The sequence below is a fragment of the Suricata suricatta genome, chromosome 4, assembly GCF_006229205.1.
Source record: "Suricata suricatta isolate VVHF042 chromosome 4, meerkat_22Aug2017_6uvM2_HiC, whole genome shotgun sequence".
Taxonomy (NCBI): domain Eukaryota; kingdom Metazoa; phylum Chordata; class Mammalia; order Carnivora; family Herpestidae; genus Suricata; species Suricata suricatta.
In genome coordinates, this window is record NC_043703.1 from 134,560,073 (window position 1) to 134,586,236 (window position 26,164).

The 26,164-nt window shown below is 37.0% G+C and overlaps 1 protein-coding gene and 1 pseudogene across 1 annotated transcript in view; one reads left to right on the forward strand and one right to left on the reverse strand.

Moving 5' to 3' along the window:
• Positions 1 to 11,458: 11,458 nt before the first annotated feature.
• LOC115290949 lies at positions 11,459 to 11,558 on the reverse strand (annotated as a pseudogene).
• A 7,504-nt stretch (positions 11,559 to 19,062) lies between these two features.
• Positions 19,063 to 26,164, forward strand: part of SOS1 (SOS Ras/Rac guanine nucleotide exchange factor 1) — an 80,047-nt gene continuing 72,945 nt past the window's right edge. The window contains exons 1-2 of the mRNA XM_029938552.1: positions 19,063 to 19,107; positions 19,923 to 20,048. Coding sequence (XP_029794412.1) covers positions 19,063 to 19,107; positions 19,923 to 20,048 — 171 coding nt within the window. The remainder of the gene's footprint in view (positions 19,108 to 19,922; positions 20,049 to 26,164) is intronic.

A 26,164-nucleotide genomic window follows, 5' to 3' on the forward strand; every position in this document is an offset into this window, starting at 1 on the left:
GCCAGTTTTAAAGGCGCCTCTGCGAATGGGACTTCAGATGGGAGAGTCTGAATGGAGCTCCGTATGGGGCACTGGGGGTGGGGGGGAAGACTGGGAATTTGATAAAGAACTCCTGCTTGTGTCAGGACACCACCGATCAGAACTTTCGGTCACATTTGGAAGACTCTTGAGCATGAAGATTAAGAAAATGCTTGAACTAAAACACCATCAGATCATTTTCTTGAAGCAGTCTTTTGTTTTATTGGTGGGAACTCTGTTATCACAAAAAGCAATAAAAAATTGCTTTGGAAAGTCATACTTGCTGTTTTTAAAGCAAAACAAATGCAAGATGATATGAACTTGGCATCTGACACATGTTTGGAATTTGATGTGTATGGTTATTTTCTGTGGGAAATGACTTCGAATACTGCCTTTCCCATGGCTAATGTACACACAGCAGAAAAGCAATCATGAAAATTTTTATTTTAAGGAACACTAAATAAAATGAAAATATTTAATTAAATGTATATACTTTGTATCTACATGCATACATAAAATGTTACAAAAATGCATAAATATGGCACAGTTATTTTCAGTATCGTTTTTTTGGGGGGTTGGAGAGAGGGTGGTCAGTTCATTTTCCTCCCTTTTTTCTTCCTTTCTATCCACATACTTGGCAGAATCATCTAACCCATGTTAATAGCTTATATTTGTCCATGTTGTCATGTTCATGTACAAATGTATATTTATAATACATGGCATGCACACATGTGTGTACATGGGTTTTTTGAGCATTCCATGTACTTTTAACTTTTGTCTTAAAAATACCTTGTGGAAGTCTGTCAAAGGGCATAGCTCTAATTCTTTTGAATGGATTCATAATTGTATTAGTCTGCCAGGGTCGCCATAACAAATTGGGTGGCATAAACAATAGAAATTTATTTCATTATAAGTTGGGAGGCTAAAGTCTGAGATCAAGGTTTTGGCAGGGTTGATTTCTCCTGAGGCCTCTCTCCTTGGCCATCTTCTTCCTGTGTCTTCCCGTGGTTTCTCCTCTCTGTATGTATGTGTCCAGATTTCCTTTTGTTATTAAGAACACCAGTCAGATTGGATTTGGGCCCACCCTAATGACCTCATGTTAACTTAATTACCTCTAAAGATCCTATCTCCAAATATAGCCACATTCTGAAGTACTGGGAACTCGGCCTTCAACATATCGTTTTTAGGGGACACAGTTCAGCCAGTAACAAACAATGCTGTCCTGCAAAGCATGTTTAACTCATAATGATATAGCTAATACTATATAGAATTTAGTAATGGGATTGATGCATTCATTTCATAAGTACTCCATGAACTCTTGTTCCTCTGATTTGTCCTAATGTGGGTAGGGACAGTGGCTTCTGGAAAAGAATGCAAGAAGGAGTGGAATGAACAGGTGACATGACAGTTACAATAGCGTAGGCAGGATACAGACCTGGCTCCTTTGGGGGAAGAGATGATTTCTGGATAAGTTATGTGCTTACCCAATACATTCATTAGTTGTGTGTAAGTAGAGTGTTTTATGTACTTTGAATAATTAGACATCCAATTCATAGAAAAGCTTAGCTGTACTAAAAAAGACTATTGCACATACGTAGTTATGTCTGTAGTTTCCTTTTTACTTATATGTCTCATTTCAGTGGATTGAGGTTCAAAATAAGGTCCTATGTTTTAAAAATAAAAGCACATGGTTGGAGCCCTTTTGTTACTAAAATGAAAGCTCAGTATGAGCAAGGATGGATATATTTTGTTTAATGTTGAATCTCTGACATTTAGAATAATGTTTGGCTACAGAGCAGAGGCTTCAGTAAATATTTGAGTCCCGGTTGAGGTAGAAAATAACATTTTCCTTTTTTTTTTTTTAATGTTATTACTCCTCCCCCATTGATAAATTTGAGAAAAGGGACTTACTTAGACTAACCATAAGTCAAGGTTTAATTATTTCACAGAGTAAAAACTAGAAACCTGAATGACCCATAGCAAACCATCCTTGTGGTTTCTTATTCATACACAGAGAGCCAACTGCTTTGCTGCAGTACATGAGAAAGTGCTGTCCCAGCGCAGACAGGCCCCCAGAGTGGAACTTCCTTCTTGCACATTGTTGCTGGGACTCCAGTTACATCTATGCTAGACTGCTTAATATTGCCCACAGGTCCTGGAAGCTCATCATTTTCCTCAGTCTTTGAAGAGTTTCTCTTGCTTTGACTCTAAGTTCCCTTATATTTTCTTTTGCGATATCCAGTCTGCTCTGTTTTCCCTTTCAGATAATATAATTTTATCTTTCAAAGTTTTATTTAGCTATCTTTTGTATATTTTTCCTTAGCACGTTCATATTTTTCCTTTACGTTATTAAGTATATAGAGTGTATTTATACTAGCTCTATTTATTTTTTCATCATGACAAGTATAGTCTTTAATCCCCATCCCGTTTCACTCATTCCCCACCTTCCACTGCTCCTCTGGTAACTTTCAATTAGTTCTCTGTAGTTAAGAGTCTGTTTGTTTGTCTCTCTTTTTTTTCTTACTTTGCTCATTTGTTTCTTAAATTACACATTTGAGTTGGGGCACCTGGGTGCCTCAGTCAGGTAAGCATCTGACTGTTGATTTTGGCTCAGATCATGATTTCATGGTTTGTGAGTTCAAGCCCTACATCAGGTTCTGTGCTGACAGAGTGTGGAGCCTGCTTGCTTGATATTCTGGCCCCTCTCTCTTTGCCCCTCTCCCACTTGCTCTCTATCTCTCTCAAAATAAATAAAAATAAACTTTAAAAAATTCCACATATGAGTGAAATCATATGGTATTTGTCTTTTATTTATTTTGTTTGTTTATTTATTTATTTTATTGAGAGACAGAGCATGAGTCAGGGAGGGGCAGAGAGTGAGGGAGACACAGAAAACATAGCAGGCTCCAGGCACTAAGCTGTCACCACAGAGCCTGACGTAGGGCTTAAACTCACAAACCGGGAGACCATGACCTGAGCCGAAGTTGGACTCTACCGACTGAGCTACCCAGGTGCCCCGGTATTTACCTTTTTCTGACTGGCTTAACTTCACTTATACTCTCTAGCTTTATCCACATTGTTGCCAATGCAGGATTTCATTCTTCTATAAAAATGGCTGAGGGGCGCCTGGGTGGCTCAGTCAGTTAGGCATCCCGCTCTTCATCTTGGCTCAGGTCGTGGGCTCACCGTCAGGAGGTTGAGCCCCACGTTGGGCTCCACGCTGATAGCACAGAGCTTGCTTGAGATTCTCTCCCTCTCTCTCTCCTCCTCCCTGTACGCTCCCTCTCTCAAAATAAACATTTAAAAAAGTGGCTGAATAATGTTCCATTGTGTGTATATACCACATCTTCTTTATCCATTCATCTATTGATGAGCACTTGGGCTGCTTCCATAGTTTGGTTATTGTATATAATGCTGCAGTAAACATAGGGGTGTGTGTAGCCTTTGAATTAGTATTTTTGTATTCTTTGGGCAAATACCAAGTACTGAAGTTGCTGGATCATAGGGTCGTTCTGTTTTTATCTTTTAGAGGAGACTCCATACTGTTTACCACAGTGCTACACCAGTTTGCATTCCTACCAACAGCGCAGGAAGGCTCCTTTTTCTCCACAGTCTTACCCACACTTATTGTTTCTTGTGGTTTTTTTTTTTTTAATTTTAGCCATTCTGACAGGTGTGATAAGATATCTCTGTTGTAGTTTTGATTTGCGTTTCCCTGATGATGAGTGATTTTGAGCATCTTTTCATGTGTTTGTTGGTCATCTGTGTCTTTTGGAGAAATGTCTATTGTCCATTTTTTTCTTTTTTTTTTTTAAATGTTTATTCTGGAGAGAGAGAGAGTGCACAAGTGGGAGAGGGGCAGAGAGAGAGAGAAGGAGACAGAGAATCTGAAGCAGGCCTGAGGCTCTGAGTTATCCGTGCATAGGCCAACACGGGGCTTGAACCCATGCACTGTGAGATCATGACCTGAGCTAGAGTCAGATGCTTAACTGACTGAGCCACCAGGTGCTCCCTTTCTAATCGGATTATTTGTTTTTGATGTTGAGTTGTAGATGTTATAAATATATTTTTTTAATTTAATTTTTTTGAGTACTAATCCTTTATTGGCTATGTCATTTTCAAGTATCTCTCGTTCAGTAGGTTGTCTCCTTATTTTGTTGATTGTTTCCTTCACTGTGCAAAAGCTTTTTATTTTGATGCAGTTCCAGTGGTTTCTTTTTGCTTTTGTAGATCTAGAAAAATGTTGCTTTGGCCAATGTCAAAGAAAGGATTGCCTGTGTTCTCTTCAAGGAATCTTATGGTTTCAGGTCTCACATTTAAGTCGTTAATCCATTTTGGTTATTTTTGTGTATGGTGCAAGGAAGTGGTCCAGTTTTATTCTTTTGCATGTAACTCTCCAGCTTTCCCAATGCCATTTGTTGAAGAGACTTTTTCCTGTTGTCTATTCATTCCTCCTTTGTTGAAGATGAGTTGACTGTACAATTGCAGATTTATTTCTGGGCTCCCTACTCTATTTTGTGGGTCTCTATGTCTGTTTTTGTGCCACTCCCATTCGTGCCACTGTTCTCACTAATACAGCTTTATAACTTGAAATTTGGAATTGTGATACCAGTAGTCTTTTTTAACTTTTAAAAAATATTTATTTTTGAGAGAGAGAACATGAGTGGAGGAGGGGCAGAGAGAGGAGACACAGAATCTGAAGCAGGCTCCAAGCTGTCAGCGCAGAGCCCAACGCGGAGCTCGAACCCACAAACTGGGAAATCATGACCTAAGCCAAAGTCAAGTGGTCAACTGACTGAGCCACCCAGGCACCCCTGTTTGTTTTCTTTTCAAGATTGCTTCAGCCCTTTAAAGTCTTTTGTGGCTCCTTACAAATTTTAGGGTTGTTTGTTCTAGTTCTGTGAAAAATGCTGCTGGTATTTTGACAGGGATTGCATTAAATCTGTAGATTGCTTTGGGTAGTATAGATATTTTAACAATTTCTGTTCTTCCAATCCATGGGTGTGGAATGGCTTATTATTTCTTTGTGTTTTGAATTTCTTTTATCAGTGTTTTATAGTTTAGAGAGTACAGGCCTTTCACCTCTTTGGTTAAGTTTTTACTCCTAGGTATTTTATTGGTTTTGTGCAATTGTAAATGAGATTGTTTTCTTAATTTCACTTTCTGCCAATTCATTATTAGTGTATAGGAATACAACAGATTTCTGTACCTTGATTTTGTGTCCTGTGGCTTTACTGAATTCATTTATTAGTTTTAGTAGCTTTATTGCTGCTGTCTTTAGGGTTTTCTATATATAGTATCATGTCATCTGCAAATAGAGTTTTACTTCTTCCTTGGCAATTTGGATGCCTTTATTTCTTTATGTTGACAAATTGCTACAGCTAGGACTTCTAGTACTGTGTTGAATAAAAGTGGTGAGAAGACACATTTACCTTGTTCCTGAACTTAGGGGAAAAGCTCTTGAGTTTTTCTTCAGTGAGCATGATGTTTTCATATGACACCTTTATTGTGTTGAGGTATGTTCCCTCTAGACCTACTTTGCAAAGAGTTTTTATCATGAATGGGTGTTGTACTTTGTCAAATGTTTTTTTCGGCATCTATTGAAATGATCATATGGTTTTTATCCTTTCTCTTATTGGTGATGCATTTAATATTGAACCATCCTTGCATACTGGGAATAAATCCCATTTGATCATGGTGTATGATTTTTTTTAATGTATTGTTAGATTCGGTTTGCTAATATTTTGTTGAGAATTTTTGCATCTGTATTCATGAGAGAGATTGGCCTGTAGGTTCCTTTTTTGTGTGATGTCTTTATCTGGTTTTGGTACCAGATAAAGGCCGCGGTGATACTGGCCTTTAGAATGCATTTGGAAGTTTTCCTTATTTTTCTGTTTTTTTGGAATAGTTTGACAATTCTTCTTTAAATATATTAATTCTTCTTTAAATGTTTGGTAGAGTTCTCCTGTGAAGCTATCTGGTCCTGGCCTTTGTTTTTTGGGAACTTTTTGTTTACTGATTCAATTTCATTGCTGATGATTGGTCTGTTTACATTTTCTATTTTTTCCTGCTTTACTTTTGATAAGTTACAGGTTTCTAGGAGTTTATCCATTTCTTCTGAGTTGTCCAACTTGTTGCCATATAGGATTTCATAATATTCTGCTATAGTTTGTATTTCTATGGTGTTGGTTATTTCTCCCTCTTTCGTTAGTGATTTTATTTATTTGGGTCCTATTTATTTATTTGAATCTGGCTAGAAGTTTATCAATTTTGTTGATCTTTTCAAAGAACTGTCTTCTGGTTTCATTGATCTATTCTTTTTTGTTTTTTAGTTTCTATGTCATTTATTTCTTCTCTCTTTGTCATTCCTTTCATTTTCCTTCCTTTTACTGGCTTGGGGTTTTGTTTTGTTTTTCCCAGCTACTTTAGGTGTAAGGCTAGATTGTTTGAGATTTTTCTTGCTCCTTGAGGTAGGCCTGTACTGCTAGAAAGTTCCTTCATAGATCCATTTTTGCTGAATATCAGTGATTTTTCTCCATTGTGTTTTCATTAAAAAATTTTTTTTCTTAATGTTTATTTATTTTTGAGAGAGAGAGAGACAGAGTGTGAGCAAGGGAGGGAGGGCAGAGAGAGAGAGAGAGATAGGAGACACAGAACCCGAAGCAGGTTCCAGGTTCTGTGCTGTCAGCACAGAGCCCAATGCGTGGCTGGAACCCACAAACCGTGAGATCATCACCTGAGCCGAAGTCGGACGCTTAACCAACTGAGCCACCCAGGCACCCCTGTGTTTTCATTTTCATTTGTTTATATTTTCATTTGATTTCTTCTCTTTTTGGTTGACCTGTTTATTATATGGAAGCATGTTATTTTATCTCCATGTACTTATGCTCTTCCTAGACTTTTTTTTTTATTGTGCTTGATTTCTAGTTTCATAGCATTGTGATAAAAAAAAAAAAAGATGTATGGTAAGACTTTAATTGTTTTGAATTTGTGGAGACTTGGTTTGTGGCCTTTTACCAGCTATTTTATTTTCTTTGTCTGCAATCCCATCATCTTTGCCATTTTCTAGGTTTGTTTCAATTGATTAACTTTTCTTTGGCTTTTGGGTTATTTTTTCCTGCTTCTTTACACTCTGGTAATTTTTTATTGTTTGTTGGGAATTGTGAATTTTACACTGTTGGGTACTGGATTTAGTTATAGTTCTATAAATGGAGTATTTTGTTCTGACAAGTAACTAAATTATTCAGGATAAGTTTAATCATTTTGAGACCTCCTTTAAGCTTTGTTAGAGCAGTTCCAAAGCAGGCTTTAGTTTTACTGCTGACACTGTATTTTCCTGAGGACTTTGCCTGACACCCCATGTATTATTAAGAGGTCTTTCCACTCTGGCTGATGGGAGCAGGAACTAATCCCCAGCCTGTGTGAGCTCTAGGAGTTGTTTTGTCTGCTGTCTTCTGGTTGTTCTTTCTTGGCCTAGGGGAATTTTTTCTCACATGTGCAGATCAGTATTCAGCCATAGAATTAAGGATACTCTGCAGATCTCCGGAGCCTCCTCAATCTTGGGCAGTCCCCTCCAGTCCAGTGCCCTGCTGCACATATTCTAGCCACCTGGACCTGCATGATTCCTGTTACTGTCTCCTTACCCGGAGATTGCTAGGCTCCTTTTGCGTTCTTGTTCCACACTCTCCCTACTCAGTGACCTGAACACTGCCCCCAGGCAGAAGCTGAGCAATTACAGGGCTCCCTTCATCTGTTTCTCTTCTCTTTCGGCATTGTAGTTTTGAGCTGCCTGTTTCCAAATGCCTGAAAATATTTAGTTCATCTACTTAGTTTTATGAATTATTTGAAGTGGGAACATGATTCTGGGGCCTGTTACTCCATCATGACCAGAAACCTGTTCTTTTGTTGTAGCTGCCAGAGGTGGGTTAGGGAAACTGGGGGAGGGGTCAATTAGGCACATTGGTCCCACTTGTCCTAGCTCTAAGTTCGACACCCTTTCAGCTTTTGCACATTTTTCATCCCTTTTCTCAATCTACTGTTTATTTCCATTTTCTTTCCAAATGGGTTCTAAACCATTATCCTCAAACAAAATGTCTGAGTTCAGTATACTTTCCAGTATGTCCTTGTTATATTTTTCCCTGGTCATTTTATTACATGTGTAATATCCACTTTGGTTAGGAATAGAAAGAAGGAAAACATACTTATTAGCCACTAAACATTTATTTGAAATAAAAGCAAGTAATGGGCCATCTATTAGGTATTTATGGTTTGTCAGTAAGTACACATTGAAGGCAATTCATGGAAAAGACACAGACCCTCCTCTCCAAGAGCTGTCAGTTCATTGACAGAAACAACTGTAGTATATACCCATGTTCAACTATTAACAAAGAAAGATAAAATAATTTGGAGAAGGCATCAGTTTGTTCTAATTGGGAGATCAGTGAATTGGTAAGAGGGCCACAAAAGGATCACTGGGCTTCAGCTGGCAGGGTTAGGGGGAGAAGGACAAGCACGAGAAGGCGTGGAGGTGTGAACGTGTGTTCTGGGAGCAGCGACACAGGAAGCCCACACGTGTCCTTTACACCTCAGCTTAAATATTACTTGATCAGGGGTCACCTGGGTGGCTCGGTCAGTTAAGCATCCGACTTCAGCTCAGGTCATGATCTTGCAGTTTGTGGGTTCGGGCCCCACGTTGGGCTCTGTGCTGACAGAGCCTGGAGCCTGCTTCAGATTCTGTATGTCTCCCCCCGCCCCCTCCTCTGCTCACACTCTCTGAAAAATAAATAAACATTAAAAAATGTATATATATTACTTTCTCAGAGAGGATCCCCTGACCCCCAAATCTAAACTAGGTTATTCCTGTCCATAAAACTGTTTCCTTTATACAGTTTTAATAATTGTCTCATATTTTTCTCATTCACTACGTTGTAAACCACACGAATGCAGGCTGAGCTGTCTCTTTCTTATATTTCCAGTGCCCGGTGTTATATTTGAAACATAGCAGGCTCTCATGAAATATTTCCTGAATGAATGTGTCAGGCAGTATGCTAGTCTTTGCCACATGGGCGTTGAATGCGAAGTGTACCACACAGATGTGTCAGTAATTTCTCTTAAGCCTATGTTTATCAACATAGGTAAAGTGTCTTCCTATAAAATGCATGAACTAACGAGTAATAAATTTTTTACTCCCCATTGGGCTAGTATTTCCTTTACCTTCCATGTTTTGCCGCCCTTTTCAAGACTTCTACAGTTGCATGTCTTCTTTCTTTCTTTGCTAACTGACGTTCCCCAAAGAGCAGTCTGCATTTAGGGTCCCTCTGCCCCTCCTTCTCCCGTGTACTCTTCTGTGGCCTTTCAGTCGAGTTTCATTTCGTTGTGTTCCATTTGAGCTACCATTTGTGTTCTGCTCCTGCTACTCAATTCATATTCTTTTCTAAGAGGTCACTAATTATGTGCTAATAATTGTTCATTGATTGGTTTTTTCAAAATATTGTTTGAGTTGTGCTGGGTTTAAAGCCGATAGACAATGGTTTTTGTTTTGGCTCATGTCCATCTGCTTGCTGTGTGGATGGAGGTGCTACCAAGATTTCATCCTGTCCTTCACTACCCTGTGGTCTACCCTGGATGGGGAGATTTTATCCACCCCTAGTTTGAACTATTTTTTGTGAGTGATTGGGTGAATTCTAGATCCATGTCTTTGGCCTTAGCCTCTTTCTTGAGCTTTAAGACCTAGCTAGATTTCTAGCCATTCTCTGGTAAATTTATAGTAAAATTTGATCATTGAATTAAGATATCTTTTTTAAAAATTCTTTTTGGAGCTCCTGGGTGGTTCAGTCAGTTGAGGATTCTTGCTTTTGGATCAAGGTCATGATCTTTGGCTTCACGAGTTTGAGCCGCGCATCGGGCTCTGCCCTGGCAGCATAGAGCCTGCTTGGGATTCCCCCCCATCCCTCTCCCTTCCTCCCTCTCTCTCTACCCCCACCTCTCCCCTGCTTGTGTTGTCTCTGTCTCTCTCAAAATAAACACACTTGAAAAAATTCTTTTTCTATTCTTCTTTATTCTTTGATAACATAGATCTCATTTTTCTTTGCCAAAAACATAGAAGAAAATGAGGGAAAAGACAAAGTAACACAAGTCAAACCTAGAGCAAAGAATGTAAGTTCTGTGAGTTCTAGAACTTCATTATGCTATGCCCAAATGCCTAGCACACTGCTGATCTCTTCCACGTAGAGCCCCAGTGTGGGGCTCGAACTCACCAACTGTGAGATCATGACCTGAGCCGAAGTCGAAGTTGGACACTTAACTGACTGAGCCACCAGCCACCCCCTACCTGAGTATCTTTACATGAAAACTTTTAAACATACACAAAGTAGACAGAACAAATCTTCATGTGCTCATTACCTAGAATTAAGAGTTATCTAGATTTTGTCACATTTACTTCATATGCCTTTTTATATTTCTCTAAAGTATTTGAAAGCAAATTGCATTCACCAAAGGTCATTTTTCCCTTACATAACTTCAATGCCATTATTGTTTATTGCTAAACAATAAAAAATAGGTACTAAAATGTTCTTAAGTAGAATGACAAAAATCAAACAATATGCCCATTGTAATATGTTACAATTATGTACGTATAGTCTGTGCCTGTGTACATACAGCTGCATTACCAGCAGTTTCTTGGTGCCATCGAATAATACCAGTCAAAATTCAAATTTGTTCATTTGTCTGAAAGTGTCATTTTTGCAGTTGGTTTATTGGAATCACGAGCCAAACGAGGTCTCCATATTAAAGATAGTTTTTATGTCTCTTAAATGTCTTTAATTTACGGACCCTTCTCTTCCAACTGACTTATTGCAGGAACTGAATCAGTTGTCCTGCAAGATGTTCAACATTTTGGATTTTTCTGTTTATTTCTTTGGGGTAATGTCTAACTTTTCTTGTATCTGTCATAGTTGCTATAAATGGAAGCTAGTTTTAGAAGTTTGATTAGATTTATTTTTAGCTTTTTTGGCAAGAATATTTCACAGGTAATGCTGTGTCTTCGCACTGCATCAAGTCTGGCCCCAATTCTAATGATGCTAACCAAGATTAATCAAGGGATTCAGGAGGTAACAGCCTGAGTCCTGCTTTATAAAGATCAGCTCTTCATATAATGGTCTCATCTGTTGATAATAAATGTCTGAATTTATGTTGTTCAAGTTGCAGATGGGTGGTTTTCTAACTCTGTGTTCCTTTTACATTTGTTATCGGGAATCATTCTCTAAGGAAGAATTCCTCATCAATGCCAGTTTGGTTATCCCAGAGGATCGTATAGTTCAGACAGGAAAAGAAAGATGTGTATTAATTCTTTCAGGATAAAGAATTGGTGCCCCAGTTATTTCCAGTGTTGCTTAATGAATTTGGTATTTTTAAAAACCTCATTTTGATCTCATTGGTTTCTGTAGAGTCAATGTATTTCATGAATTTGCGTGTCATCCTTGTACAGGGGCCATGCTGATCTATTGTTTAGATTTTTGTTGATGTGCTGCTGGGGCGAACACAGATTCGGTGTGCTGCAGTTGATTTTGTTTTTTGTTAGCCCTTTCTCAGCCTTCTGCAGGGGAGAAGCCTTTTCATGACATTCCTGGTATTGTCTTGTTTTGTTTGTTATGACCCATTCATTGGAGAACCTCCTTGCTTTCTAGTACAGTAAGATGTCCCAGGCTTATACTGTCATTTATAATTTAGTTTTCAATGAAGAGTTAAGTGTGTATGTGTTTTAAAAATTCTATGCATGTATGTCTCCTACTGTAATTGAAAATTTCCTCAGTTAATATGAGGTAGAATTTTTTAGTAACAAGATTTCCTTTTTTTTTTTTAATGTCTCTTGTTTTTTTACTTTGAGAGACAGAGCTGGGGAGGGGCAGAGAGAGAAGAAGACACAGAATCTGAAGCAGGCTCCAGGCTCTGAGCTGTCAGCACAGAGCCCAACGCGATGCTCGAACCCACGAACCGTGAGATCATGACCTGAGCCAAAGCTGGACGCTTAACTGACTGAGCCACCCAGGCGCCCCAACAATATTTCCTATAATTTAAAGTTTTTGCTGTATGTTAGCTGTATCATTTTTTCATTGCTTTCATTTTTTAAATTTAATTACAATTTAAGTTATCTTTATTATTTTTGCATATGCGTATTTTTGTCCATAGCGGTGTAAAGCTTCAGCTGCAGTGCTCGCAGGTTCTCAGACATTTTATTTATTTATATTTTGCTCACATGGCAAAATGAGTGATAGGCAGTCTTAAATAATTTTTACTTACTTCAGTCAATTTATTATAACCATTTTCATTTAACATTAGTAAAAAAGAAAATCTTGAAAACTGGGACTAACGTATTTGCAAATATTCATTAAATAAGCCCTCTTTCCTTCCTGTCGTTATGACAGCTAGCAAGCTAAAAAGTAAATAGATCTCTACCATAAATACCCAGTAGTTAGATATTTTTGCTACTTGAGTATTTGAAATACTCTTTGGGCAAATAATTCTTCACAACCAAAAAATAAAAGACAGTAAAAATGTCAAAAACTACTTCATAAAAACACAATTTCAGCTTTATTTCATTACATATAAGAACCTTAAATTGAAGTGTTAAACTTGAATTTCTTCTCTTTTCTGCAAAATATTATCCTTTTCTAATATTTCCAGTCCTGGTTAAGTAAATGGTTCTGATTATTGCTCCTATTCTCCTCCAAAATAGTTACTCAAACACACCTCCTCACTTTCCCACCTCCCACGGTTTCTTCCTCTGTTGAGGCGTCCATGGTGTCTTTCTCCAGAGCCTGCGGCATCCTTCCAATTAGTTTTGCTTCCTTTGACCTCATCTTCATTTAACTCATTCTTCATATTGATTCCAGAGATTCTTCAGCAAAGAGATATAATTATGTCATTGTCTTGCTTAAAACCTTTCAATTATTTTTTTACTTCCCTGGTCACTTTCCCTCTTCATAGCATTACACACAAGCCTGCCCTTTCCAGGCTTAGCTTTTATCACATTTTGTCTTGGCCGCTGTAATTTTTTATATGCTGATAACTTTTTTAGTAAAAGCCCTGCTTCCGTCAGTGCTGCCCTTCACACCTTCTTCATCGTCTGTGCCCCAGTTCAAGTATGTTTTACTTGGGAAGACTTCTGATATTCCTCAGACACCACCAGCAAGGGTTGCTCTTTTTTATTTTTTTGGTTGTCACTGTACCTTAAATATCATTCCATTTTAGCCTCCTTGCACTGTGTTAAGTCAATTGTGTGTATTGAGTCTGCCAGCTGAACTCAGATAGATGCCATGCTCTTATTCCTATTTGTGTCCCCAGGAAATAAGTGCTTAGGAAAGGGGTGCCTGGGTAGCTCAGGCAGTTAAGCATGCGACTCTTTGATTTTTCAACTGAGGGCATGATCTCACGGTTCAAAGGATTGAGCCCTGTGCTGGGCTCTGTGCTGACGCATGGGGTCTGCTTGGGATTCTCTCTCTCTGCTTCTGCACTCTCCCTCTCTCAAAATAAATAAACTTAAAAAAAAAAAGAGAGAAAAAAGAAAAAAAATATATATATATGGACCTAAAGGCTAATTAACAAACTCTAAGAAATGAGAAAATACTTTTAGTTAATTTTATTTCTAGAAAAGATTTAAGTTCTCTGATTTGTTTTATTTTTGTCTCCTTTAATTTTTTAAAGGATTTTTGCTTTGATTTTTAAATCTATGAATGAGGGAAAATAAGGACCTAAAACATCAAATGTTGGCTAAATAATCATTGTAACATTGTAAAGAAGTTTAACAATTCAAATCTTTATTATTTGCAATGGTAAAGATTTTGAGAATACAAGTTTTATTTTGTATTCTCCTGTTATATTTATAAACAAAAGTAGCAGATCTGGGCTCAAGATATGACAAAATACACTCTAGAAGCCTTTCTAATTCTTCAGAGAGCCATTAGCTAGAAAACGCTATTAAAAATTCATCACAATTCAACTTAGTGTTTTCTGGCAGTTTACCCAAGGGGCTGCTGAGTACACTTAGAGAACTCAGTCTCAAACAACTAGGAATTGATACAGACATGATCCTTTTGTTTTTTCATATTCCACAAAATCTGGCAATAATAGCCAACAAAGTTGCTTCTGAATCTGTTAGAAACCACTAGAGACCAAACAAACCATCAAGATAGATACAGGCAGTCCTTAAAGGTTTAAAATTCAGTGTGGCATCTTTAGTTGAATATGATGATTATACCTTAAAAGAATTCCTTTCATGATCCCGTGACATTCTTATTCATGATTATCATTAATTCTTCAGTGAAGTTCTTGCATTTGCTTTATGTAAGTTACCTAAAGTAATTTTTTAAGTATATGAGGGTTTTGATATCAATAAATAATTTTTGAAAACTATATATAAAGGAAAACCCAAATCAAGTTTATAAACCCAATCCTAGTGCTTATTATAACTGCGTGCGCACGCGCGCACACACACACACACACACACACACACACCCTCAATGAATATCAGCTGTAGGTGACTTCTGAGGGCCATCATAAAATTGGCAGGGTAACCTATTCTGTATGCTCTTGGATAATTTGGATCATTTGATCTATTAAGAGTACCTTGCAGTACCACTTAGATGGAATGGAACACTTTAGCTGTAATACTATCTCATAGAACAGAAGTGTTTTTTTTATTCTGTCTGTATAGGAAATGTAATGCTACTTCTGTCTGCTCATAAAGTAATCTCTTAATAGCATCTTCCTTAAAAGAATGAAGAGCAAAATCTGTATTTCAAGAATTGGTGTTCTGTCTTCAAGTATTTACCATTGTCCATGCTTTTTAGTCAGAGGCATTGAAGTATTCTTTTTGTTTTTAAGGAAGTAAAATAATTTATTAGTCTCTTGTATGAATGAATCTTTTGATCCTAATTTACAGGTTTCATATACAACGAAGGTTAATATTCAGAAAGTTTAGAAGAACAGTTGGCATTATACATTATTTTCTGTTTAAGCCTAATTCTTTGTGTGATTTATTTACCTAATAAGTTTTATTTGGCTATAATAACCATTAGTAAATGAAGCTGTTTGAATTTAAATTTCTAAAATTTTATGCATCATGCTAGGTGTCAAACGTAGTCAACATTTGGATGATGTGTGCCTGAATTGTAAGCAGTATTAAGTTTGTTTGTTTAAAGCATAGCATTATACCACTGTGGTTATATACCGTTCATTTGATTCTACAAGATAAACATCTATTTTAGTTTTGTCTTTGAATGTTGAATGGTTTCTGCTTTATGGGTTTATGCTCCTGAAATCATCTAGCTTTACACTGTCCATTTTCAGCCTTAATTCCAAGAAAGAAATATTTTATCCCTCTTACTCCTGCAACACCAAGCCTTTGAGTGTACCCTGAATGTCAGGGATTTAGAGTGAAAAGCTAAGAGAAAATATGATTCTATAAATAGATGAAGAAGGCCCTGCCCAGTTGGATTGTCAACATCAAATAGACAACGGAACATGTGATTATAATTCATTATGACAAACCGGTAACAAAAATGGGGTATCTAGTACAAGCATTAACAGAATATAAGGCCCATATAAGCAGGAACTGTTTTTGTACCCCAAACCAGCAGAGTCTGATATTTATAATAGAGTCAGCAAGTCATTTAAATGAGTGACATTAATTCTGCCTTAGAAAGAGGCAAGAAACAAGGAAGTCTTCCCGAATGAGATGAGATACGGGTTTTGAAAGTCAAACAGACACCACCAACAAGCAAAACAAGTACTACAATGTAAAAATATAAAAAAAAAAAAAGAAAACCCTCTCACATGCCATTTCCTATATAAAAGGTAGCTACTTTTTTGCATAGACCTCAAGTATATTGTAGTATAGAGGTGGAATTTAAGGAAAGGTATTAAGCAGGCTGTGTTGTAGCCTATGAACAAGTAATATATTATATCATTTATCTTGAATGTATCATAGATAAGCTGCTATATAGCGATTGCCACTTCAGATAGCTGTGAAATTAGGTGATTAACTAGTTGTTACTTAACCTTCTAATTTCTGTATAAGTCTAATTACATGAAATAGAAGTTGGGGTTTTGATTTTTTACTCTGCTTTTCTGTTTGGAGTGTCATTGTAACTACTGTATTGTAAATGACGGAAAATAAATGCATATGTTAAAAAAAAAAAAGAAAGTCAAACAGGTAGATGAGAGAGTGAATGAGAGGCAAGGAGAACACGAGTGAAACTGCAAGCCATGTTTTCGCAAACCACACATAGTTTGAATTGCTCCAGCCTAAAGTGTAAAATGAACTGGAAGCTGGAGATGGAGCTATAAAATGAAGAAATATGTTGTTTCCATGGGTTTCTTTGAAAAGGAACACTCTTTTTTTTAACAATCTGATTAATTTACACTTTTCTGAACACTTTCTAAAATGTTTCTGTGTATCTATACCTCAAAGGGTTTTGGTATTTTTAAAAGTGAATTAAAATGATTGTTGACTAGATATTTTCATTAAAAAAAATTTTTTTTTTGTACATTTTAAGTCAGCTCCATGCCCAATGTGGGGCTTGCACTCATGATGCTGAGATCAAGAGTCACATGCTGTACTGACTGAGCCAGCCAGGCACCCCAGTATTCTCATTTTAATATTTATTATCTCTAGCATTTAAGCTATATGTTGGATTTTCAGTAAATTTATAATTTTATAAATTTTAATTAACTTTATTTATAATGTTGAATGAGTAAAATGATTTTGCCTTTCCAGATTATAGAGGTTTATAGTGCTGCATTTGCCTTTATTACATGCCAATGTTTATTAAAGTGTGACAGCATACATTAAACCAAGTGTTCTACGGAAGCCCATTATGTGAATAGATAGAGTTTGTGGGCATTCTCTGTGTGCTGATGCGGCTACTGGCACACTCCTCAGACTCCGGATTCAACAGTCAAGGGTTTAGTGGAAAGAACTGTGACCCAGACCCCACGAGGCCCAGGTTCAGTATCTACAGCATTGCTACTTAACTACAGGATCATGGGTGTTTCCTTTTTCTCATTTGCTAAATAGAGGGGCTGAGTTAAATGACTTCTAAACTCCTTTTTATTTCTAAAATTCTGTGGTTTTGTAAATCTATAGCTATAGTTTATGTGATGCTAGAGTCTTGGACAGAAATGTAACCCCCAATTATAGTTTACATTTTCCAGTACGACATCTTAGTGAAAACAGGGCCTGTCTGTATTGTCTTTTTCTAAAATATATTTTCATTTGTTGAGTTCTATGAGTGACATATGACTTTTAAAATTTTTTTTCAAGTGCGTTTTAAGAAGATTTTATTTTTAAGTAATGTCTACACTGACTTGGGGCTTGAACCTACAACCCAGAGATTGATTGCATGCTCTATCAACTGAGCCAGCCAGGTGCCCTGAGATAGAGTTTTTCTTATTAAACTTTTATAGTAAGTTCCTTTTTCTCACCAAGTTATATTAGAGATTTTAGTAGGATAAGTGGAGAAATCTAGCAACTGATTTGAAGTGTGTGTCTAAAATTCAGGAGAGAAGTCAGAACTAGAGGGAGATTTGAAGTCGTCTACATTGGCTATAGTTTAAAATGTGGAAGTAAAGATTACTTGGGGGAAAGAACAGAAGAAAAGAGCAGACAAGGCTAGAATCCACATTTAAGAGGTGGAGGAACACAAAGAACTCCACAAGAAAAGGGAAAAGGAGCAAAGAAATAAGAGAAGTAGTACAGACTGTGTCACTGGTAAGAAAAGAGAATTTAAAAAATGAAAAGACTTGGGGCATGTGGGTGGCTCAGCAGGTTAAGCATCTAACTGTGATTTCAGCTCAGGTCATGATCTCACAGTTGTGAGATCAAGCCTCATGTCGGGCTCTACACTGTCAGCATTGAGCCTGCTTGGGATTCTCTCTCTGCCCCTTCCCCGTGTCCCTCCCCCTCATGCTCTCTCTCAAAATAAATTTAAAAAAAAAAATGAAAAGACTAAATTGTGAGAGTCCCTCAAGAATAGCCCACCATGTGGTCTTAGGATTCACTGATAAATGAAGATAAGTTGGTCTTCATTTATTAAAGGGTATACATTAAAGGGTATCTGACAAGACAGTTTAAGCCAATGGGGGCATGCAATTCAGTGAATAAAAATAAAATTTTATAAGCAGAATCAGACCTATAAATACAGAGAGCAAACTGATGGCTGCCAGAGGGAAGGGGGCTATGGGGATGGGCTCTGTAGGTGAAGGGAAAGGGGAAATACAGATTTCTGGTTGTGGAATGCATAGTCACGGGGACAAAAGGCACAGCATACAGAATATAGTCCATGATATTGTATTAGTATTGCATGGTCACCAACATAACTACATTTGTGGTGAGCATAGCCTAAGGTGCAGAGAAGCTGAATCACTGTTGTTTCCCTAAAACTGTTGTACCATTATGTGTCACCAGTACTCAAATAAATAAATAAAACTTTTATCAGGTTTCAGTTTAAAAACAAAAAGGTGTTTGAATGTTATTATGTGTTGAAGGGAAGTAAGTTTACAAGGTTTATTATCTACACACATTACAGTGTGATGACATGGTGACTAGTAATCCCTGAGCTGAGAAACACAAATTCTGGCTTCTGAGTCCAAACCCTATCCATTATTTTAAATGCACAACCATTCAGTCATCTAACAGAGTGAAGAGGTTCATAAACAGATGAACCACAATCAGATTGGTAATTGCCATACTGAATATGACCAAAAATGATCAGGCAAGCGGTTTAAACCCTTTGTGGCTTAGTTTCTTCACCTATAAAACAGTAATAAATTGCTTTAAGCCTCATACTCAGTGTAGCATCCCTCCCACAGTTCTGAATTGTCACGTAATTTGCCTCTAAAATATTTTTCTTTAAAAAGTATTTTAAATGCGTATGTATGGATCTATACCTATGTATGGATTTTTAACACACATTTCAGAAATTCATTAAATAGTACACTGGCGATAAGAACTACCCTGACACTGAGGCTGTCGTACCCTGCCCGCTAATGACGTATAATAGGACAGATCATACTAATGCTCTTGGCCAGCGAGTACTGTGCACTTTTCTCCCGAGAGGGCGCTGCCCTTTGGAGAGTTGAGTATATTTTAAACATACATTGTTTCCTGGAACCGATTTTTCTGTCACCTTTTAAAAGGAATACTTGTGACCCATAGTGGGTGACAAAGGATGCACATAAAGACCATCATGCTGGTATTAAAATGTAAGCTTTGCAGAGGCCAGTGGCCTGATGGCCTCCAAACAAATGGTTGAGCAAAAGGAAGGTAAAGATTATTAGAGATTGATGAATGAGTGACGACCAAGTTAACTTCGTAAAGCAGAGACAGTCACACATTGTCAAAAGTGCCCATTTTGTGTCCTTTGATATAGGGTGACTTTGTGTTCAACAAGCACTTATCAAGTTTGTATTATGTGCCCTGCACAGTGCTAGGTGCTAGTGTTACATTGTTGAATAAGAGAAATCTTCTTGAATTTTACTGTTTAGGAGGAAAAGTAGAGGTAAAACAAGGGCCAGAAACCCGTGGGAGGTCAGTTTTGCCCAAGCAGTATGTTGAGTAAATACTCTTAACTACCACCGGCTCTGGATGAAAACCATAGTCTCTCCCTCCTTCTCTGCATTCCCATGTCTCAGGGTAACTGTGGTTTAAGAAAAAAATATATTGAAATTTGCAGTTAGGTATCTGAATCTCCAGGAGCATGTTCATAAGCATGTGTGGTGTATGCGGCTGGGGAAATGTTTGAGAACTCCTGACTTCTGGGTCATCACGCTTAAATCTGTACTTGCAATTCAGACCATGTACTTGAATATAAACCTACAATTTTAATTACTTTGTTTTTTGTTTCTAGGTCCAGGGGCAAGTTCATCCTACTCTTGAGTCTAGTGATGATGCTCTTCAGTATGTTGAAGAATTAATTTTGCAGTTATTAAATATGCTATGCCAAGCTCAGCCCCGAAGTGTTTCAGATGTAGAGGTATGATAAATTTTGCCTTGTATTACTTTATACACACACACACACACACACACACACACACAACCACACACTGTGTACTTATTGTAGTGTCGTGTTTGTTCTTCAAGTCCACCAAATCTATGTGTGCTATTAAAAAATGAAAACTGGATGTATTCTAAACTTTGCAGTAGGGATATAACAACTTGCATGTTGTAGCTGTCCAGCTATTCCATGTTTTGCTTTCACCTGAAATGAACTTTTGCTGGCTTCTAAAAACTACTTCTGAAGGCTTGGTTTCTACAAATGCACGCATACACACACACACACACACACACACACACACACACACAGTTTTAAGAGTGGAATACGTTGAAATGTTTCTTTTGTTTTTAAAGCCCACTGTTGTTTAATAAACATTTTAGTTAATCTATTGATCTTCAGTTGTTACACTTATTTTAGATAATAAATGAACTCCTTCCCGCCAATTGGAAGGGAAAGAAAGGTAAAAACCTAGGAAGTTCTGCAGTCTACTACAGCGATGACCTGGCCTCTGCCTTTTTACGGCTTCAAGTTTGGTGGGGACACAGACAGGAATGATGGCAATAACATGATGTGACCCACTGTGCATAAAAGTTATGAGGGAGACCATAATAGGGACAAACTAGTATTATAGGCTTCGGGGCTTAGAGATTAGCTTCCCAGAAGAGGCACCTGAAGAAGTCAAAAGTCTGGAAAGAAAAGAAAGAAGGTTTGAAGTTCTAACTGTAGAAAATGGGAGATAGAGCTGGAAATATAAAAGTTTTCTAGCAATGATAAAGGATCATTTGACTTTAATGACCTTGAATGTATACTGGTACAGCTCCTTGAGTTTCTTTGACATTTCTTTTGCAGTACTCAAATGTGGGCACAAAAAAGATAGTTGGATTGAATGGTATTTTGCCATAGATACACAGTAGAATAGTAGGGCAAGGAAGTGGTGGAAATTGGTAATAACAGGGCTTTACAGTCTTTCAAAAGACAACACATATAGAATGTAAAAAAGATTTTATCTCAAACAGTGGCTGGGTAGGAGGTATATCTATCTACCCCAGCCCCTACTCTGTCCCCCAGGGGATGAGGGATTGATAATATAGGCATATCCAATGAGAAACTTCTGAAAAGAGTATCAGAACACCTAAACTGGATAGGAGAAAAAGTGAAACATTTTAATAATGGCTGATATTGAAGTGAGTGCTTGCTATAGTAAACTTCACTGTTCTAAACAGTTCCATGGTTTATATTTTATTTAAAATTTTTAATAACCCCATGAAGATGGTACTGTTTTTCTGCCTTACTAGAATGCAAGTTTCAAGGCTATTTTTCTTGTTTACTGCCAAATTCATAGCATCTAGAACAATGTCTGGCACTGAGAAGGCACTCAGGAAATACATGTTGAATGAATAAATGTGGAAACTGAAGCACAGAGAGGTTAGATAAATTGCCCTTGCCCAAGGTCACAGCTAATAAGTAGCAAACTCAAGACTAGCCCAGAAAGTCTCAGCTCTTTGGATGTACATTCCTGGCCTCTACTGCCAGGAGAGGGCAAGTAGGTTAGAAAAACATGGAGGGAGGGTATTGGATTTCCCGATAAGGTCAAGAACTGATAAGGTTAGAATACCTGCGCGAGGGAATTAAAGGAATAGATTGGGATCTGAGACAAAGTTGTTGGAATTTAAGATTTCCTGAGTAACACAGTCACAAAGCAGGATGTGGCCATGTGACGGTGGCTGGGCTATAAGGTATCCAAGATGAGGTATTCGAAGAATACCTTAAGAATGTCCTTAAGGTAGACAGTAGGGTCACACAGGCTGATGACAAGATTTTACATGATCCAGAAACAGCTTGGGGAATGGAAAAGATGCTAAATTTACCTTCATGCAGGTTTTGGGACAAAGGCGGTTTTTGCTCTAGAAGTCTTCAGGAGAAGTTCCAGATTTCATCTGAGGCAAAGAGATATTTAAAAACAGAATTACAGAGGTGGTGGATGTAGAAAAGATTGTATACAATGGAATAGTAATTCACTTTGATTTCTTAAGTAATTCAAAGAAAGTTTTATACATCTTTACCCCATTTTTTCCATTGAATTATAAGGTCAACTATCTTTTATTCATGATTTCCTTTAGGCACTTAATTACATTGGTCTTCAGAGTAGATCTTTAATAGAACTCGTTGCCAGACTCTTCCCATGAATAATTCCAGTTGCTCTTTTGGTTTCTAGTTAGGTTCTCCCACAGTGTTTATAAAATACATCATTGAGCCTTGTGCCTAACGTATTGGAATAGGGTTATGGAATAAATTCATCATACTTACTATCATTCTGATGTTAGCGGACATTCCAGGAATTGGCTGGCTTGATTAACATTGCAAATTCAAATTCAGTTCTTTTTTGATATCTTGTACTATACATATGTTTATCTGATTTCCTCATTTTAATTAATACAGAAACTAATATATAATTTTCCAATATTGAAGATCTCTATGAATTCCTGAAAATTACTGAGTCTCTCAGTTTTTTACTTGCACTGATTTAATCAAAATATAGGTCCTCAAGATTCTTAATATTAGTAAAGGATATTTCATAGCTTCTTAATACTCAGAAAACTTCTGAGATATTGGAGATATATAATTGTCCAGTGCCCTGTCGTGTTAATTTTTAGGCATTTAATATGAGCCCTTAAAGTAGATGTAGCCATGTGATATACCAATGAACTGGCTTTGGGATTGGGAATGGTTGGGAAGAATATATAAGTGTAATAGAAATAGCCACCAGTTGGGTAACAGGCTTTGTAATTTCAGAGTACTGTTATATACATAGTTATGTCTTTACCACAACCCTGTGGAGTAGTTATTATTCTGCTTATTTTAAGATTAGACAACCCTCAGAATGGTAGAATAGACTTGGTTTTTTTAATTAAAAAATTTTTTTTTAAATGTTTATTTTTGAGAGAGAAAGATAGAGAGCAGGGGAGGGGCAGAGAGAGAGGGAGACACAGAATCTGAAGCAGGCTCCAAGGTCTGAGCTGTCAGCACAGAGCGCAATGAGGGGCTCGAATTCATAACCCTGAGTTCAAGACCTGAACTGAGACAAAGAGTCAGAACTTAACCAACTGAGCCACCCAGGTTCCGAATAGATTTTTAAAAAGGTGAAAACCGGTGTCTTTTCTAATCAGTGGTTAAATACCCTTTTTCCTGTACCATTCCTGGAAGGGTATTTAGACAAGAATATGGATATATAGGGATATTTAAATGAATGTAATGGTGTACTAGATTTTTTTATCAGAAAATAATTTTTTATTTTCATAAGGATTTTATATTTCTTTAATATATTTATTTTATTTCCTTAATACGGTTACAGAGCTTTTTCTTTTTTTTAATTATAAATGCCATGAATTTTATAAGCGCTTCAAATAAATTTTGAGGTAAGAGATAAATCATTAATTTTTAAAATTTTTTAGTATTTTTTATTTATTTTTGAGAGACAGAGAGAGACAGTGTGAGCAGGGAGAGAGAGGGAGATACAGAATCTGAAGCAGGCTCCAGGCTCTGAGCTGTCAGCACAGAACCCAATGCGGGGCTTGAACCCATGAACCTTGAGATAATGACCTGAGCCCAAGCTGGACGCTCAACTAAGTCACCCAGGTGCTCCAATTCATCAGTTTAAAAAAGTTTTTTGAGGCCCATATTAAAAATTGTACTTAAAAGAATAGACCTGTGTTGAGCTCTGTGCTGACAGCTCAGAGCCTGGAACCTGCTTTGAATTCTGTGTCTCCCTCTCTCTCTGCCCCTCCCCCGCTGATATTCATATTCTCTCTCTCTCTCTTTCTTTCTCTCTCTCTCAAGAATAAACATAAAAAAAATCAATCTGAATTCATGCAATATGTAAATTTTTTATCTTTCTAAAGAATTTGTTTTGATTAAAGTATAAACATAAATCAAAGTAGAGTAGCAATTCTTCCTTAATAATTGGCCTCAAGGAGATTTATTTTAATGAAAAACTAAAAGTAGGTTTTCGTTGCCCTATAGTTTTAGGAAATCCATACTTCAAAAGTGCTTGAAAACTGATGGATTATATCCATATCTATATTATGTTATTTAATCTTGCTAATGTCAATTAAAAATTTTTGATAAATTGTACTACAGATTGTGAACTACCATAGTCCAAATGAAAGGGATTGCGCTTTATTGATGTAGCCCAAGTTCACTAATCCACCAAGTGATTTGAATACTACTGTCTGTCAGACAGTGTTCCTGATGAATGAAGAAGCGTTTATATGAGTGCTCTGGAATGTAGAGGGGGATATGTGTTATTTGTTTCTGTCTTTTCAAAATAATTTTATGTTTTATTTTTTTAAATTTTTTGTAATGTTTTATTTATTTTTGATACAGAGAGAGACAGAGCATGAGAGGGGGAGGGGCAGAGAAAGAGAAGGAGACACAGAACCAGAAGCAGGCTCCAGGCTCTGAGCTAGCTGTCAGCACAGACAGCGTGAGATCTGACCTGAGCCAAAGTCGGAGGCGTCACCAACTGAGCCACCCAGGCGCCCCAATAATTTTATGTTTTAGAAGATAGTGTATAAAAATTGCTCCAATCTGGTCCACTCTCCCTCTCCTCATTTTCTATATTTAATCTTTACAAAAAATTGAAGAAAAAAGAAATAGTGATTTTTCTGTTATATGTCTCTGGTAAAGTATATTCTTTATTAAATTTCTTTTTTCTTTATTTAATTTCTTAAGTCTTGTCTTTTCATAATTATACTTGTTCTTTCCCTTCTCTCCGGTTAATTAGACTGATTTCCATTGATTAATGCCTTTTCTGTTTTTCTTTCTGTCCTGTGTGTCCTGTATTTAACCAACTTTGATTTCTTTTTTTTCTTTTTTTTTTTTAATGTTTTTTATTTATTTTTGAGAGACAGAGGGAGACAGCGTGAGCAGAGGAGGGTCAGAGAGAGAGGGAAATACAGAATCCAAAGCAGGCTCCAGGCTCTGAGCTGTCAGCACAGAGCCCGACACGGGGCTCAAACCCATGAACTGTGAGATCATGACCTGAGCCCTAGCTGGACGCTTAACCGACTGAGCCACCCAGGCGTCCCAACCAACTTTGATTTCTTAGGACATTTGTACATGTTCTTCTCATTTAACTCAGGGTTTCTTAGACAATTTATCACAGACTTTTTTTTCTATGAGCTATATTCTAAAATTTCTAAAAGTTTGTGTACTTTTCCATTCATTTTTTTTCATTAACATGTTTCTTTCCTTCACATCTTAAAGAATCCTTATAATTATAGTAAGTATTCTACTAACATTTAATTTCCCAAGTAATTTCTCCATATTTTCTACCTTTCTAGAACCTCTTCCCCCCAAATTCTCCCACAGCATAAGCCTTTATTACTATTCATAAGCCTTTATTACTATAAATAGGACTTCAAAAGTACCTGTGGGTCTGAATATTTGCACTGAAGTACATGTGTGGAAATTTTTATGTTGGAATTGGTTTTCAAGGATATCTATTTTGACCCTTTTATTATGTAGAGGAAAAGACAGAGTTCTCCTGACAAGAGATCGCTGAATCTTAAACCTAGCTCTGTATCTCATTTATTTTTCCCAAAGCCTCCTAGATACTAATGAAGATGGAATTTCTCATTTCAAACAAATGAAGTTATTACTCTTAAAGTAGCAGAGTAGTAGAATTCTAATTCATGAATCTTTCATTGATAATTCCTTCTTGGGCTTTAATACTTTTAAAATACATGTAAAGTAATTATAAAAATTTATTTTGCTCTATTAAATTTGCCACTACAAGAGATAAAGCAATTCTTTCAACTTGGCCTTTCAAGGTACCTTTTTTATTTTTTTACCTTTTTTTTTTTTAAACCTACCAGTCTTTTCCCATACATTCTGACCCTTGATATTACCTCCTAAGTATATAGTTGGTAATTTGATTCCAGTAATACACTAATAAGTAAGATTGAAATGTAGTTTTCATCAATATTATTTTTCCTTTCTTGCCTTTTCTTTTGTTATTCCTGATTTTCTTTCCCCTTCTTTCTCAAAACAATAGATAAACTCGGAATTAGGTGGATAAAACTAAGATGGGAAGA